The following is a 15,593-nucleotide window of genomic DNA, read 5'->3' on the forward strand; positions in this document are numbered from 1 at the left end:
TTTCCTTGCGCAAGAGGGTATAGCTGTTTTATATTTTTTGTCTTTTGACTCTAGTAGTCAACTCACCCCTGTTAATGGAAAATTACTGCCTATGATGGGTCTTTTCCAGTCCATGTGTTTTCATCTTGCAGATTGGGACAATGAGTTGACATGCTACAAAGAAGTAAGTGAGGATCTCACATGTACCTGGTTGCCAGTACCCACTGCTCCATATACTGTTACTTATACTGTAATCTTAAAATGGTAAGTCTAAACATCACTTCACAAAATGAAAAGCTGTCACCGCAGTTTGGCCTAACTCCTACCTGCCTGAGTTCTGTCCCGATATATTCATCATGTTGTAGGTTGTTACACCGTAATGGTCAAAATCTTTCCTCAGACCTCACAGATCTATCACGACCTATTGATCTGGTGAGAGCTGCGCTTTCCAAACTGGGGGAAGGGGAAAGATTGAGAAGCGCACCGAGTGCCAAAACAAAACTTGTTAGGTTAGTAGACAGTGCAAGAAACGAAAAGGAATGGAACAGATTCATAGAAAACTCTGAAATAGGTGCATACTGTCAACAATCACTTTGTCTAATCTGAGGAAGAGTGGCTTACCACTTCCTAGTTTCATGAGGGACGACTGGCAAAGCTCCCAAGGACCAAAATGGGAGGACTTCAGGAGTAGCAAATGTGAGTACCTGCCTCTTGCACAGATTCATTAAGCTTTGACCAGCCTGAAACCCCAGTCACCCCTCCTGGTCTTCAAGAAAAGATAACAGAGCAACTGTGTAAATAAATTAGTCGCCGTTTTGTGGAGGAAGGAAATGAGGCCAGTAAACCTGCAGTTTTCTTCACTATCCACTGGAGATATCATGGGGAAGATCTTGCAAAAAAATCCTCAGTAAATCATATTTATCTGAGAAGCAATGATTTCTTCTTTTGATAATTTGCTAGAGCATCATACATCTTGCCACACTTCCAGCACGTCTGTTTGAAATACTATTGTCAAATATCACTTTAATCAATTATTTTTCTCTACTTTTACTGACTCCCATTGAATATTCCACACTCTAATGCATTCCAAGTAAAAACCATGTTAAGCTGTTTTTTTATTATGCATTACATATTATGCTATACATGTATGCAGGGAGGCGTCAAATGCGGCACATAGGAAAAATAAATTTTGAAGTATTTTGTTGCACTGGCAAATTATGATGTTCATTACTGATTATTTTGCCACATAACACATCGCTCTTTGCATTAAAAAGAGCTGTAGTTAGGAGCACCTCCTAATGCTGATGAAATGTCACTACACTGGGAAATTCCCCAGGGTAATCTCCTGCATACTGCAGAGTAGCAAGCAGCCACCGCAGAGCTGTGCTTACTCCCCCACCGGCTTCTGTATTCTCCCACTGGAAAGAGCAGCAGGTGCCTAGTTGCAATAGTACCCCACTGTATTTGCTCTCCTGCCTCTTCAGTCTTCAAAGCCCCGATTTCTTGGAATGGTAAAAGCATCTGTGAAACAGCTCTGCTTCTATAGAGATGCTATCAGCTAAAGTATCTGTTGCTCTTGGAGTCCCCAGCCAAACTCAGTCTGTGCTATTCCTAAGCTGCAGAGTTGACATTATGAACTGCGAAGGCAGAAAAAGAGTGAAAGAGAAGGTGGGTGAAGAGGGAGGCAACTGCATCACAGAAATATTGATTTTCCCAAAGCAGAGACAGGACTTGAACCACAGTCTCCTAGACTTCAGTTCAATGCTCTGAAAGAAAAACTTGTCTCCCTTTTTACTGGGTTTAAAAAAAAACAATAAAGCATGAGAAAAGCCCCTTCAAAGACTAGAAGAGGACGTCACCACTTTCTGCAAGTAACTTCAGTCTGAAATTGAAATTCTTCCTTATTCTTATTCCTTATGATTTGGATGCCAGGAAGAAAAGGATTAAAGAACACTTCTACAGAGATGATCTAACCAAGCATTCAAGATCATGCCCTGCAGTATTAATGGCTGATTCACAGCTAGGCTGAAGCAGAAGATAGGGGGAACCGTCAAGCGATTTTTTTTCCAGTTATTAAATATTGTATCATGATTAGCACATTTAATACTAGAAATATGTGGGTAGGCAATTACTATGCCTAGCATTAAAAAATGCACTCCATTTCTTTCTAAGAACACTGAACTGGCACAGCTTTAGCCTTGAGAAATCTGCTCTGTGTGAGGCAGAGGGTAAATGAGAGAGAGGGAGAAAAGAGACAAGCAGAACAGAAACAGCCTGCCATTTAAGGGCTTTTCCTTAGGGAAACATGACTGAGTGGTGAGGACTCACTAAAGTAAAGCTAAACTTTTTCTCTTTAGATGTTTATTCATTAGCCTCTGTATTCACACATTCTTTGCATTCACATCCTAAGTCCCAGACAGAGTTCCCCAATAGTGGACTTCCCAAGACCACACTTCTGCAGCTACTGGATACACATAGAACATTTTGTAGAACTTCAACTTTCACAGCAGGGAAAAGGAAAAGGCCAAAAGCTCAGCTGGCTTCAGCGAGCCCAGAAACTGGTAGGTTGCCACCGCACAAAGGAATCAGGGGACATATGCACACAGGACTGGTTCCTGCTCCAGTTGTCTCCTCACTCTTAACTGCTCTAGCTGACCCTGCTTTGAGCAGAAGGGTTGGACTAGATGATCGCAAGAGGTCCCTTCCACCCTCAGTGACTCTGTGATTCTGTGAACTCCTATCTGCAGTAAAGGGTTTTAGTCAAAGCACACCACTGTGCCTAACTGACCTCAAATAGCTCTTGGCAGTCAACATACTTTATGGCCATTGGCTTTGCTTGAATTTATGGTAAACATCTGGCCAGCCACTGGTTTGGCTGAGAATCAAGGTAGCACAAAAATATCTTTCAATTGTCTGCTGTGAAGCACATGACAGTTATGAAAATCATTAATATATAAAAGCTTGACTGTCCAGTTAGCATGAGTCGAAGGCACTCTGCAGCAATCTTACAAATGTATTCAGTACTTGGCAGGCTTGCCCTGTACTCGTTCTTGCTGGCTCAGCTTCAGCCATTTCACAAGGCTGCTGAGGGGGAAAAGAAGTATTTGAAGAACTGCAGATACTGTACGCTGACGTGGAGTACAGTTGACCTTGTACAACGAGGCACGAGTAAAGCAGTTGAAGATACCCCTGGAAGAGTATAATTGACATGCATTTGTTCTATTGATATTATTGATACTCTTCAAAACACCCATGTTAGATCAGACAAGTCAAAAGAGACTTCAATTTTTTTGTTTTCATATGTGGAAAAGTGCTCTTCAAGGCAAGTAACTTAGGATGGTAAGAAGAGTACCTGCTTACACACCTCCAGGGTAAGTAAGTACTGCAGTATCTACAGGAGTATAGGGTACAAATGTAAAATCTGGAGAGCAGGATACTTGTCTGGGCTGCCTAACTTTTAATAACCTTCAAGCTGAGCAGAACCTAGAGTTCCCTTCCTAGATGAATGTTGTAACTATGAACACACAGCAACCAGTCACCACACGCACCAGCAACCACTGTTTGTGGATGAAAATAAGGATACCTCCCGGACTTTCTGTACCACGTAGATTACACAGTAGATTACAAAGGACAAGTCTACAGGGATGAGGAGTTTAGGTGGCATTTAAACATCTTTGCCTGCAAAGCATCAGAGTTTAGGTCAGAGAGGCACCTAACTCATATAAGACCAGAGTTTTTTCATACCTTTGTGGTAATTTATATTTAGACAACTGGGAAACTTTGCTGCTCAGAATGAATGTAAGTGCCTCTATGGTAGGTGGCAAATAGCTGTAGCTGCAGACTTTATGAATCGATTCTTAACCTAATTTCATGCCTTCCAAATGCTGTTTATATCCCATTTGAAGCACCGAAGAAGGCTATACAGATTTTGCCTTGTGTCTATCTGTACCTTATAAGTTTAAAGAATTTAGTAGTTCTCTACCACACAAGTCTTTTGCAAATATAAATTAGCTAAAATTACTAGGTTGCTAGAATTACACTCACTGTTTCAAGCTGCTCAAGATTTCCAGATGCTGAATGTTATACATAGCTACCTGGAAACCTATCAATGCTATAATGATGTCTTTTTGAAAAAATAGTATATGATAATCCAATAAAATGTTTGGTTTTCATTCTCATTCCCTTTCTCGGAAGGGATAGAATCACAAAACTTTTGCAAAGAAACACGTCATCACCTTCCATCACAATAGAACGAAAGGATATTTACATGAAACGCTCTGCATCTATTTGGATAGCTGTGAATGATGCCCATGAGAGCTGTGTGAAAGGAAAGAACATCTCTGTTACACCAAGCAAAGCAGGTACAGCATTTTCACAACTTGTATTACTGCAACTCCTAGCTGAAACAGTGATAGGATAAAGATTATTTCCAACATTATAACTCCCAAAATGCAGCTTTTCATATTACTGATTCAGAGAGCTAAGCTGCAGTTTGGCTCCCTTGGATGAAATCTTCACTAACAGCAAGAGCAGAAGTCTATCAGCTTTTATGGCAGAAAGATTTTGCTTTAAATCACTTGCTAGACTATAAAGATTCTTTGTCATATCCAGAAAAATATACAGTAATACACGTGTACGGTACTTAACCAGCTTCCTATGTTCTCTTTGATGGTTTTTTGAACTTCTTTATTGGTTTACAAAGAGCAGGTTGACTCAGTACCCTATATCTAAGGAATCCTAGTAATAGAATATGAGCATTGTGAGAAAACTTTTCAAATTTTGACCATTTTCTAAGGCCACTCACCCATTACATAGTGCTGCAGAGGAGATTTAAAAAACAAAAAACAATGAACTATTCATTTTAGATGTTTATTCAGAGATTCTTTCTAGTAACCAAGCACTGCGATAACTTCAAGAACTTCCCAAAACCTGGCCTTCTCAGAGTAATTATAGTCCAGGAAAAAACGATGCTTCTCACTGCTTGAGGGCACTACCAGTAAGACCTAGATTATCACTATGGCTTCTTGGCCACCTTGCATGTATCAAAGGAGAAAACAAAATGTATTTGAGCACAAAATTATATAGCTAAACACAGTCGCTGAAGTTGGAACCCATTAAAAAGTTCTGGAAATTTTTCTAAAATTCATGACTATAGGTACTCTCGACATTTTGATTTTGCCTTTCAGGCTCACTCAGAAAAGCATCTGTTTACAAAAAAAGGTCTTCCTGAAATCAGCAGAAGCATCCGCAAAAGACAGGCAAGAGGAGCAACACTGTTTTGCTGATATCATAAAGATTTAGTAATAATTTATTTCCAGTCTTTTAAAAGTCTTTCAGTGTTCACTATTCTGAGCCAAGTCTTCTAATTTCTTTTCAGTAAAACACACCTGACAGACACAATTACCAAAGCTTTCCTGCTACACTTGTATTGATAACATCTGCACGTTCCCCATTTTAGGGAAGTGCTTGACACCATCTAACATAAGTGCTCATCAGATCACAAACCAAGTGATAATAAAATGGGACCTGTCTGCAACTCCTACAAAGTATGAGCTGAGATACAGAGAGGCACTCACGGAATCCACTCAGTGGACGTTGGTAAGTACTTCCAGATGACAGTTGCTTGTGAATCTGGAGTGATTTACTATAAGATCAGTAATGAACAGCCCACATAACATGCAGATAGCAAGGTGGCACGGAACATGCACAATTTGTAGCTGAATCACATAAAGGCCTCCTGTTAGTTTTGTTCTGATAAATTCTGAACTGAGAGAGAAAGATGTATAGTCTTACACAGGAGAAAAACAAGAACGCTATGTCAGCTGGCTCATTAAGTCAGTGAGACACTGTAATGATCAGCAAAACACTGCAAAAGTTGAAGATCCACAAAGGGTATCAGAAATGCTATGTAAGCCAGAGTCTTGATAACACTTCATTAAGTATTACTCTTTTTGCTGGTATCATTAAATTTTCAAACAGGTTAGAGACCAGGATGCTGTGATTTTCAGGTAACAATTCATACCTTATGCTTTTGTTTTGCACCAGTTTTCTTCTTTGACAAGAAGGCACTTAATGTGCTGGTGATACAAGATCAGTTCCAGATGCACGACAGGATATAGAACAGTGAAAATATTATTCAAGCTCTGTGTTAGCTGTAGTTGGAGGAGGAATATGAAGGCATCAGCCAGGACAGAACCCCAGGGAGGAAAGGGTCTAAAATGCAACTTCTTAAGCATCTCTTCTTAAGCATCTGCTTAAGCAGTTTCCACTTCTTAAGCATCTCTACTCTTTCAGGAGTGTCTCTGCTTCTTTTACAGTTCTTCCCTCTTACATCAGAAAACCTGGGATCTTCTTTCATTTCTCCTGTAGCCGACACTTCGTTTGGCCTGACACTTTGTTTAGCCTCTTAAGAAGGATTATTGTTTAGGATTATTAAGAACTCCACTTCAGAAAGCTTTTATCTCAGTACAAAGAATGTGCAATCCTTGGAAAAGTCTCTGTTCAGTGATACGAATCCTGGACTGTTCTAGGACAGCCAGATACCCATGCATTCTCTGCCTGGTAGTACAGTAGATAGCTATGCACAGACTGTCCGATACGCTCCATATGGAGGAACAGAAAGTTAAGAACAATAAACGAGAGGATGGGGCACTACAGGTTCTGGAGACGGGGGAGATAGGAGATTCAAGTGACTAACATGAAGGACTAGAAGAGACAGTTACACTGAATGATGAAAGTGACTGAGTACTCTAAGACTGCACGTCATGAATATTCATCATCCCCCATATACCAGCTGATCCTGTGAACTTGTGTATATACAGGCTGCATTTACACATAGCCTTGGAAGAAAAGGGTGAGTGTGTACATTCAGGCACAGAGGAGATATAAAACTAGCTGAACAATAGCAAGCATTTACCGAGAACAAGATTAATGTACTGTAGAACACTCGGGATCCTAAGTCCAACTCACCCCACACTTGTTCTTTTTTACAAAAACAGTCAAAGAGATTTGGAGTCTTTCTCTGATATTGTGGTGGTGAGGGGGGTTGTAACCAAGCTACTTTTAGTAACAAAAATATATGTAGATAATTACAACCTTTATAAAAAGCAAAGCATTGCAGAAAACCAAAGAGAAGAGCTGGCCACAAAGAGTGGTTTGGTTTTTCGTTTTTGTCTTGTTTTAAGAAATATATATTTAGCAAACAAAACTTCCTATCAGACAAATATTAAAATAAATATTTCAATTTGCAATAACGTTTCTGCCAATAACGTAAGAACAGCCAGAATGGGTCAGAGCAAAGGTAACGCAGGATGTTGTATTCTGATGGTGGCCAAAAATAACGGCTAGGGAAGAGTATAAAATAGTGCAAGCATATAGCAATACTTTTCTTTGATATTTTCTCTGCTTCCTACAGTTTTCAGCTCAGAGATTTCCTTAGACACAGGTGATGTCTTTGTACAAAAACCATCTACATTCCCTGTACAGTCACTGACGATTTCTAATGCTGTCATCAGTTGTAGATACACTGTAGTTCTGAGGTGCTAAGGCGTAGGCAGTCACATATTCAGCCCAGCCATGCCCCTCACATAATCAGCCTTATGGATCCATGTAGACATAGTGTAACATTGGAGAGAAAGGGTGTATGGGGATATAAGTGTGTGTGTGTGTGTGTGTGTGTGTGTGTGTACACACATCCACATGCAATATTTCATTCAACCTTGACATCTTGTCCTTCAGAATGCCAGCAAGGACCTCAGTCAAGTCAGTGATTGTTCTTCAGTATTTTTAAGTCTAATTGATTTTAAAAGCAATGCACAGGTCTAAGCTACTGCTTACATGCTAAATGGGATGGGCTCAGGAAAAACATTCAGAGAACCTGCCTTCAAAGAACGAAAAAGGAACGGGACAAAGTGTGCAGTAATTCCTCTGTGATGTTAGGGACCCCTACTTTCAACTGTAGTCATAAGACTGGTCCTGGACTCCGAAAACAGTTCATATAAGATCATATTTTATTGCTGCCACACATATAAAACTCTTTTTTTTTTTTTCAGGTGAGCATAGAAAACAATTCTGTCAACATCACAGTTTCAAACTTAAATGTTACGTCTTCATACATCGTTCAGCTCAGGTGCATAGCCAAGGAGGATCACCACTGTGTTTGTGTTTGGAGTAGAGAGATTTTAGTCCCTCACAGTAAGTGAAATACAGTTTTGTTGTTCTGGGAATAAGCATCAATGTAAAAGCCTTTTCAAATTTTGTATCAAATAAAACAGGGTTGTCAGATACTGTTGAAAATATGAAGCGTAAACTGACTCATATGAGTGCATATCTCCATCTTTTTCATGTTTACCAGAGCTCACTAACAAGCCAATGCTATCATATAACACAACTACAGAAATCTCTCCAGGCAGAAGAAGTGTTCTTCTTAAGTGGGAGGTAATGTTCACTTTGGGTATGAGTTTCTTCTGTTACAACCATGCTACTAATCTATTACTTTGCAGGGAAAAAAAAAATACTTTCACATTGTATTGGGACCGCATTGTACAAGCAAAAGGCACTGAATATTGTACTCGTCCTTCAGGACTCACTAAATTTGTAGGGTGGTATTTCGGGTGCTACAGACCCAAAAGGAAATACTACACCAATTTATAAACTTGAAAAATTGCTCAAGCAGCAGTTTCTAGGCTCAAATCATTGACTAGAATAAAGATTCTTCGCAGCTCACTCTAAGAACTGGTGTGTCTCAGGTTTGCCTCTTAGAATTAAGCTTGCCTACACAAGCAACACCCTGCATTTCACGTGTTCCTAAGGAGCACTCATATTCTCAAGAGACCCACACTTTTTAGAAAAACATGTAGTAAAGCTACTACTTTACAAATTCAGAAGAGATATATTCTAATCAGGAAGGAAGGAGAGCCACCAACTTACATGAACAGCATCTAGCTGCATGTTTCCCACAATGATATTTAAAGTCCAAACCTCCAAGACAGAAGCATTCCTTCTTCTGCAGCAGGTGTCATTATCAGCTGACTGACTACTGTACATCAGTCAATTTTACCAGATGAAGTGGTCTCAGTAAAAAATGGCCAACTGACAGTCTTGCATTCACACTCCATGATCCCACAGGTAACTTTGATGAGCAAGGTATTAACAAAGGTCTTTGCATAGAAATGAATTCTATCTAGGTTCTGAGAAAAAAAATGTCTTAATGTCTTCTACAGAAGTCGGCTGTACAAGATATCAGAGGCAGAAAGGACAGAAACTAGCAGAGTTTTGAAATATTAGATGATGGGGAGAGTTTTGTAATTACCCCTTGTGTTCTTGTTAAAGGGGAAAAAAAGAGATAGCAGAGAAAATAGTACCTCATCTTCTGATAAGGATGAGATATCCCCCTTATTCCCTTATCTCCTTATAAGAAGGCAAAGTTGCATAGTATATGATTCATTTGGGGATAAAGCAATACTTGTATATGCCAATTTAAATGTTAAGCTAAAAGAAGAAAATATTCTCCATCCAAGCACTTTAGTTAAAAATACATATATTAAATATAGGATCAGGGCTAGGACCTTCATTCAGGAAAATACTTGTACTAGTCTATTACACTAAATGAGGTTCAAGTCCAGAGGGCTTCAATAAATATTGAAAGTCTAGAAGGAAGGGGTGTACTTAATTATTAACATGTTATACAGAGAAAAAAGAAAACTTGGGCTGCACTGTCCTACTTGTTTAAGCCGATCTGAAGCACAAAAAAACCTTTAAGATGTTAGAGACTAGCCACAGCTTCCCTGTTTTTGCTAATGTTCAAACTTTACTGAGTTTGGATCAACAGGCAGGAGTTTGCTGGCTTCAGCACTAAACATCCAACCAAGCAGTTTGCATTACTTTCACAGCTGGAATTAACACAGGACCTCCTGCAGGACTGCAGAAGATAGGACAGTGCTAGCCTTTTCCAGTCTCATCTTGCTAAGCTAAGAAAGCCAAATTCTGCTAGTTTCTTCCTGTGCAATATGCCCTCTATTTCATATATCACAGGAATCATTTCTCTTACATGGAAACCTTTCCCAGCTTCACTGAACCTTCTCCAGTTTCAAAGCCTAGTGATAGAACCATAACACTGTTCTCTGGCAGCTTCACCAGAGCTTCAAATAATGGCACCAATTCTTCCCTCCCCATCCTGGGAAATACTTCTGTTACTTCCAAACTAGGAGCTTCTAGCTTTAGCAGAAATTCATCCCCATGGGTATGTCTTTGCCTTCTGAATTATTGAATATTATCCTATGTTATTCCAAAGGTATCCGATTGCTTCATTAAGATAACCCTCCTAGCTTTGTGTCATTTTCCCACTATTACTTTTTGTGCCAAGGTCAACGAACAAATAGCAGAGAAGCTTGATCTCAGAAACAATCCTTACAGAATTACCAGAATTTCATATACAGAGTTAAGTGTCCATCTAGGCTGCAGTAATTTCCATTTCCATGCCCTCACTTTCCAGTTCCTGGAGAAGAGTAGTACACTAAAATAAGGAGTGGACCATCACCATTGAAAATTTGTATCAATGGATATATAACATGTCCTAAAGTTGTAGTGTAATTACTAGCGTTTATCCTCAAAGAGGCCAGATGCCTAACAGAGTCTAGTAGGTGAAGATTCTCAGAGGCATACAGTACAATTAAACACCCCTCACTAACTTTCAAGGTCCTAATTATAAGGGATATGTTCCAGTGCAATGTACAGAATGTTACAGCTGCTTCACTGCTGTTATTACTAATTGGATACACATAACCAAGATCTCAATTAAGTGAAACACTTAATCCTGTGCTTAAATCCTCTCAATTTAAATAGGATGTAAGCACGTTCTTAATTTAAGTAAATGCATTGCTTCATTGATTCCTGAAAACCTAATTAAAATAGTATGATTTTATCCCCATCATCAAAGGTGACATTTTGTTTACATAATGTCATTGTTCTTGATTTTCTACATAGGACATAATAACATTGCTCACTGATAATCTTTTTCCTCTTCAGGTAGCACAAAGCAGGAACATCCTTGGATACTATGTTAATGTAGAAAGAGTACCCAACAGTTGCAAGCATTCACCAAAACGCATCATTCTAAAAGACCAAAAAGTTCTTCTAAATCTCTCCATGGCTTATTATAGAATTAATATTTCTGCCTATAACGAAGCAGGAGAGTCTCCACAAACCATTTACATTGTCCCAGATTTCTCCGCGACAGGTACTTGCTTTATCATTTACTCATTAAAGCAGTGGAAAAGTTTAATGAGCAGTCCTTAGACTACCTTGACAGTCTTTGGGGTGGGTACAAGCATTCTCTTGAATATTTACTAGGCTGCTATTTTTGCATGGTGAGACTGGTATTCTTTTTTAGGAAAGTATTTCTACTGAAATTAGCTAACAGACAACCAGTTTAACAATACTTGCAGAGCTTTTTGTTTTCTCAGGCTAGAGAAACAACTAGGTATTAGCTTTACCTATCAGAATGGCTTATGGAGTGTACATAAAGTTAAGTAGACGTCAGTAGTTCAAAGAAAGTTCTCAGAATCATCTGCAAATCTAAGTTTTTGAGTTAAGCAACTTTTATTTTGTTATTACCCCGACTGGCACATGGGAGAAGGAACTGTAGGAGGTATACATCATATTTCAATGACGATTTTAAGCTTTTGTGATGCCTAAATACCTAGGTTTTTCATTTCAACAACAACATTTAACAATTATTCTGTTTATATATAAACCAGTTTCATTTGCTACAATCGTCTATAAAATTGAGGTACAGTTATTGTAATGTAAGAAAAAACTCTCTCTTCCAGGGTAAAATTTTTTGTTTTTAATGGAGCTATAGTATGCACAAGTAAATCAGTGTGCAAGTACCATTGCTGATCTCCAGAAAGCTGCAACTAATTGGTTTTCCAAAATTTTCTAGCCCACTCTCCTCATTCCATTCTCCTTTGCCCTGCAAATACTTAACAATTTATTTTTACTTCTCACATCTCACTGCTTTAGCAGCCTTCTAATAAAATACATACGCTTACCTCAAGCCATCATTCAGCTGGCAGCTCCTTGTTTACTGAATCTATCAGCTTGTTCTCCATGGCGCTCTCTAGACATTTGTTTTAGATTTGCTTTGCTTTTACTTATGCATAGATCCTCTGTATCTGTGATGAATTACTGGGAAGGTACACGCATTAAGTGTGTTTCCAAGACAAATTCCTTCGCATTATGCAGAACTCTTCCTCAGCTAGTATAATCATTTTCTTTAATTCTACTTACTACATTGGTTTTCAGATAGGAGATGAAATGGAGAATTGTATCTGTCATGAGATTCCTTTCTTACTACAGCTGACAGGTTGTTCCTCTCCTCCCTTAGTTTCAATCAGAAGGTCTTTCTTAGTTTGATAATCTGCCCTAGAAAATGTTAAAATGTTTAAAAATTTAGTATTTTCAGTAAGAAGACATTGTTAGCCCCTCTCTCTTCCTCTCCCAAGTAAAAGCTATCTCACAGTTGCTCGCTGCACAGCAGCTGATAGCTGTTCACAGAAGGTTGTTTAACAATGGTGAGCTTCCTCTTCCTGAGGCTTGGAACAGCCATTTCCCCCTTTCTGACTGCGAGGAATTAAAGGTCACAGGCAGCAACCAACACGGGATCTCCCTGAGACTTTTGCAAAGTACCAGATGCTAAGTCTGCTTTACGGACATGGTAGCGTAAACCTTACTTACTTGTCTTAAAAGAAGTCTGAGCAAAAGAGAGATTGCTTTCCTGTTTATTGATCTATAATGGTATATACATTCACAGACTTGCCTGGCCAAATCAACGTCAAACCTCAGGGAACCGATACAGTTGTCACCTGGACTCCAGAATACAATCCAAAATGTTTTGTGGTTGACTGGGGCACTGGTAAAGAGGATATGCGCATGAAAATAATAGCTGCAGCTACTGGAAATTTCACACTAGGTAACAGGAACATCTATTGATGAAGGCACCGTTTTCTTTACTGGTTATTTTTTGGTTGGGAGCAAAGGATTTTCATCCTGTTTTTAAGAACAAACTGAAGATCCAGAGGAGTACAATTTGTATCTTTCTTCTGCACTGAGATGATACCCAACTTTTAGAGATATCAGAGCAGATAAAAAGAACAGTCTTCAGTAGGATTCTTCCGCTCATATTTGAGCAAGAGATGTAGCTAAACTGCTGTTGCCAGTACAAGGTCTCTCCTTCCCCAGATGCCAGATAGGGACCTATACGCCACTGGCTAACACAGTAGCATGAAAATAAAAATGTTTCCTCTGCTCCTAGGTAAACTTAGCCTTAAATATAAAATGCTCTGTTACAGGCTTTCCATTAGATTACTTTTTATCCCCGTGTTTGGCCTTGTCAAAGCACAACAGTTCTCAACTCCAATATTCTACTCACTAAGCTAGGCACAAGGAGCTGCTGCCAGTCATCCAAAAATCTTGACTGAAGTCATATAGTTGACTCTTGCAAAGACCAGTCAGGATTGACTTTTATGTACACATCTAACCTCAGGCTTATACAAATCAATCCACTGTTTTCCTTGCTCCTCCTGTTACATGTGTGCTGCCACACTACATCTAGTTGCAATGTTTTAAAATATGCTAGCTGAGGGGGACATATCTATCCTTAAACTAGGATATCTACAGGCATTTTAGTTCTCTTCTTTTCATTACGCAGCTCAGACCTTCCAGAGGAGGACTATAAGCAGGTCCAGCATATTTTAAAAGCAAACCAGTGTTGTGTCTTGTTCTACTTTTGAAATTGTTTGCAAGAAGTGTCTAGAGGAAAGACGCACATATTTTGTACTCAGAGTACAAAGTGGTACTCACTGCAAACTTATACTATGCTTTGAGAATGAGAAAATAAGAATTATACAGAAAAGCTATCAAGTTGTTGTCCCTCCTCCCCTTCCTTCTCACTTACAGCTTTTCAGTAAACACTGATGTAAGTTTATTTGTTTTCCAGACAATTTTCAGCCATATAAGTTGTACAAAATAATGGTACATGCATCTGATGTGTGTCAGTGTGAAAGTTTCACAAGACATGAAAAGACTTTTGGAGTGACCCACTTTTACTCAGTTGAAGGAGGTATTCCTCCCCTTTATACCTCACCCCTTATATTTCTTCTCATTTCCTATCTGCAGCCATAAAGAAATCCTACAATAAGTTTCTGTTACAGGTGTCTTACCAGCATTCTCCGATTAGCATTGCCTTTGGTCCTAGCAGTTATGCACTGGCAGAGTGAGGGACCTGGATGTTGTTCTTTACTGACAGGCCCACTGAAGTGTTAGCATTACAAATGACATTACCAAAATAATAGCAAGAGGGTCCCTGAGTTACTAGTCCCCACAGCTCAAATTTATCTATGACCAAAGTCAGATGTTCCACCTCCAATTCAGTGATGGCTTACACTGGAAGTTGAAATTAATAAGGCTGTGTGACTATTGGAGTAAAAGCATCCATAACAAGTCAGTCACAGTTTCTGCCTACTTTGATATTGCTTAAGATCAAGTTGTTTTACTCAGCGGGATTTCTTTTTTCTCTTTCACCCTTTATGTGATGTTTACGACAACTAGAATCAGGGAAGGAGCTCTCTAGATAGCAGCTAGGTTTCAGCCTTGCATGTCTATTGAATAAATATTAATGTAGAACTTACATTATTATCTGGTTTTTAAGTTCCTAGAATAGGTCCCGCTAATGTGACAGTTCTGAATATCACAAAACATACTGCACTTGTGAAGTGGACTGAAATAGCTGCTGAAGACTGTTTGGGCTTTCTCCGGGGATACAGAATAAGCTACATAGATTCAGCAAGACCTAAATCTGTGGGTAAGTCACCATCACTCAGAACAAAGCAGCAGCTCAGTCCCAGTGCTGCGACCAAAAAAAGTTTCATCATTTAGTGCTTTCACAGCACAGAGCTAAATTACTTTCCTTTCTGTGAGAATTTATAGGGCCATCTCAAATTAAACAGTGATGAGAAAAAAATTTCCTTAAAATCTATGATTCTAAGATTACAGTAGAATTTTCTAGTAACAGTGAAAGGAAGATTGGTATTTTGCTTTTGGTATTTCTGAGGTATTATGATTTCAGTCACAGTTCTTTACATTTCACTGTAACTTAGCCAAGCTTGACTCTGAGCATTACTAAAGAAAGAACTTCAAAAATTATGTATTTCTTTTATTGACCCAATGAGCAGCATATAAGTATGTACTTCCTAACTGTTTTGAAAGACACAGTTATTAATTTCATTTTTAGCAAAATTATCTTAAATTGACAGTTTTTGTGTTTAACTACTAGGGATTAAACTTTTACATTATAAAATGAATAGTTATGAGCTCAAACTACTTAGGTTTGCAAAAAAGTCATCTCTTTTGATAAACATTTTCCTTCTGTTCTGCTATGGAAAGTCCTCTTGCCACAAAAAATAATGCATTAACTTTCAACAGTTTGACATGTATTTAAGGTTAAAGACACATGGATAACAAATAGTCCCTAAGACCCTACAAAGGAGAGTAAGGAGGGTTCTGTGATTCATGTCAGCATATGCCTCTAAAGGGCCATGAAAAGTAACAAAAGCTTC

At 38.8% G+C, this 15,593-nt stretch overlaps 2 protein-coding genes across 2 annotated transcripts in view; one reads left to right on the forward strand and one right to left on the reverse strand.

The window, feature by feature from the left end:
- LOC104146892 (microtubule-associated serine/threonine-protein kinase 4) overlaps positions 1–15,593 on the reverse strand; it is a 397,004-nt gene that overhangs the window by 376,847 nt on the left and 4,564 nt on the right. The gene's annotated exons all lie outside the window — the stretch shown is intronic.
- The window catches only part of LOC138064046 (interleukin-6 receptor subunit beta-like), a 33,975-nt gene that overhangs the window by 4,043 nt on the left and 14,339 nt on the right, over positions 1–15,593 (forward strand). Inside the window, exons 3-11 of the mRNA XM_068924765.1 lie at positions 132–243; positions 4,174–4,340; positions 5,438–5,577; positions 8,031–8,172; positions 8,333–8,415; positions 11,005–11,215; positions 12,791–12,949; positions 13,976–14,098; positions 14,687–14,839. Coding sequence (XP_068780866.1) covers positions 132–243; positions 4,174–4,340; positions 5,438–5,577; positions 8,031–8,172; positions 8,333–8,415; positions 11,005–11,215; positions 12,791–12,949; positions 13,976–14,098; positions 14,687–14,839 — 1,290 coding nt within the window. The remainder of the gene's footprint in view (positions 1–131; positions 244–4,173; positions 4,341–5,437; positions 5,578–8,030; positions 8,173–8,332; positions 8,416–11,004; positions 11,216–12,790; positions 12,950–13,975; positions 14,099–14,686; positions 14,840–15,593) is intronic.

This window comes from Struthio camelus, chromosome W, assembly GCF_040807025.1.
Source record: "Struthio camelus isolate bStrCam1 chromosome W, bStrCam1.hap1, whole genome shotgun sequence".
Classification (NCBI taxonomy): domain Eukaryota; kingdom Metazoa; phylum Chordata; class Aves; order Struthioniformes; family Struthionidae; genus Struthio; species Struthio camelus.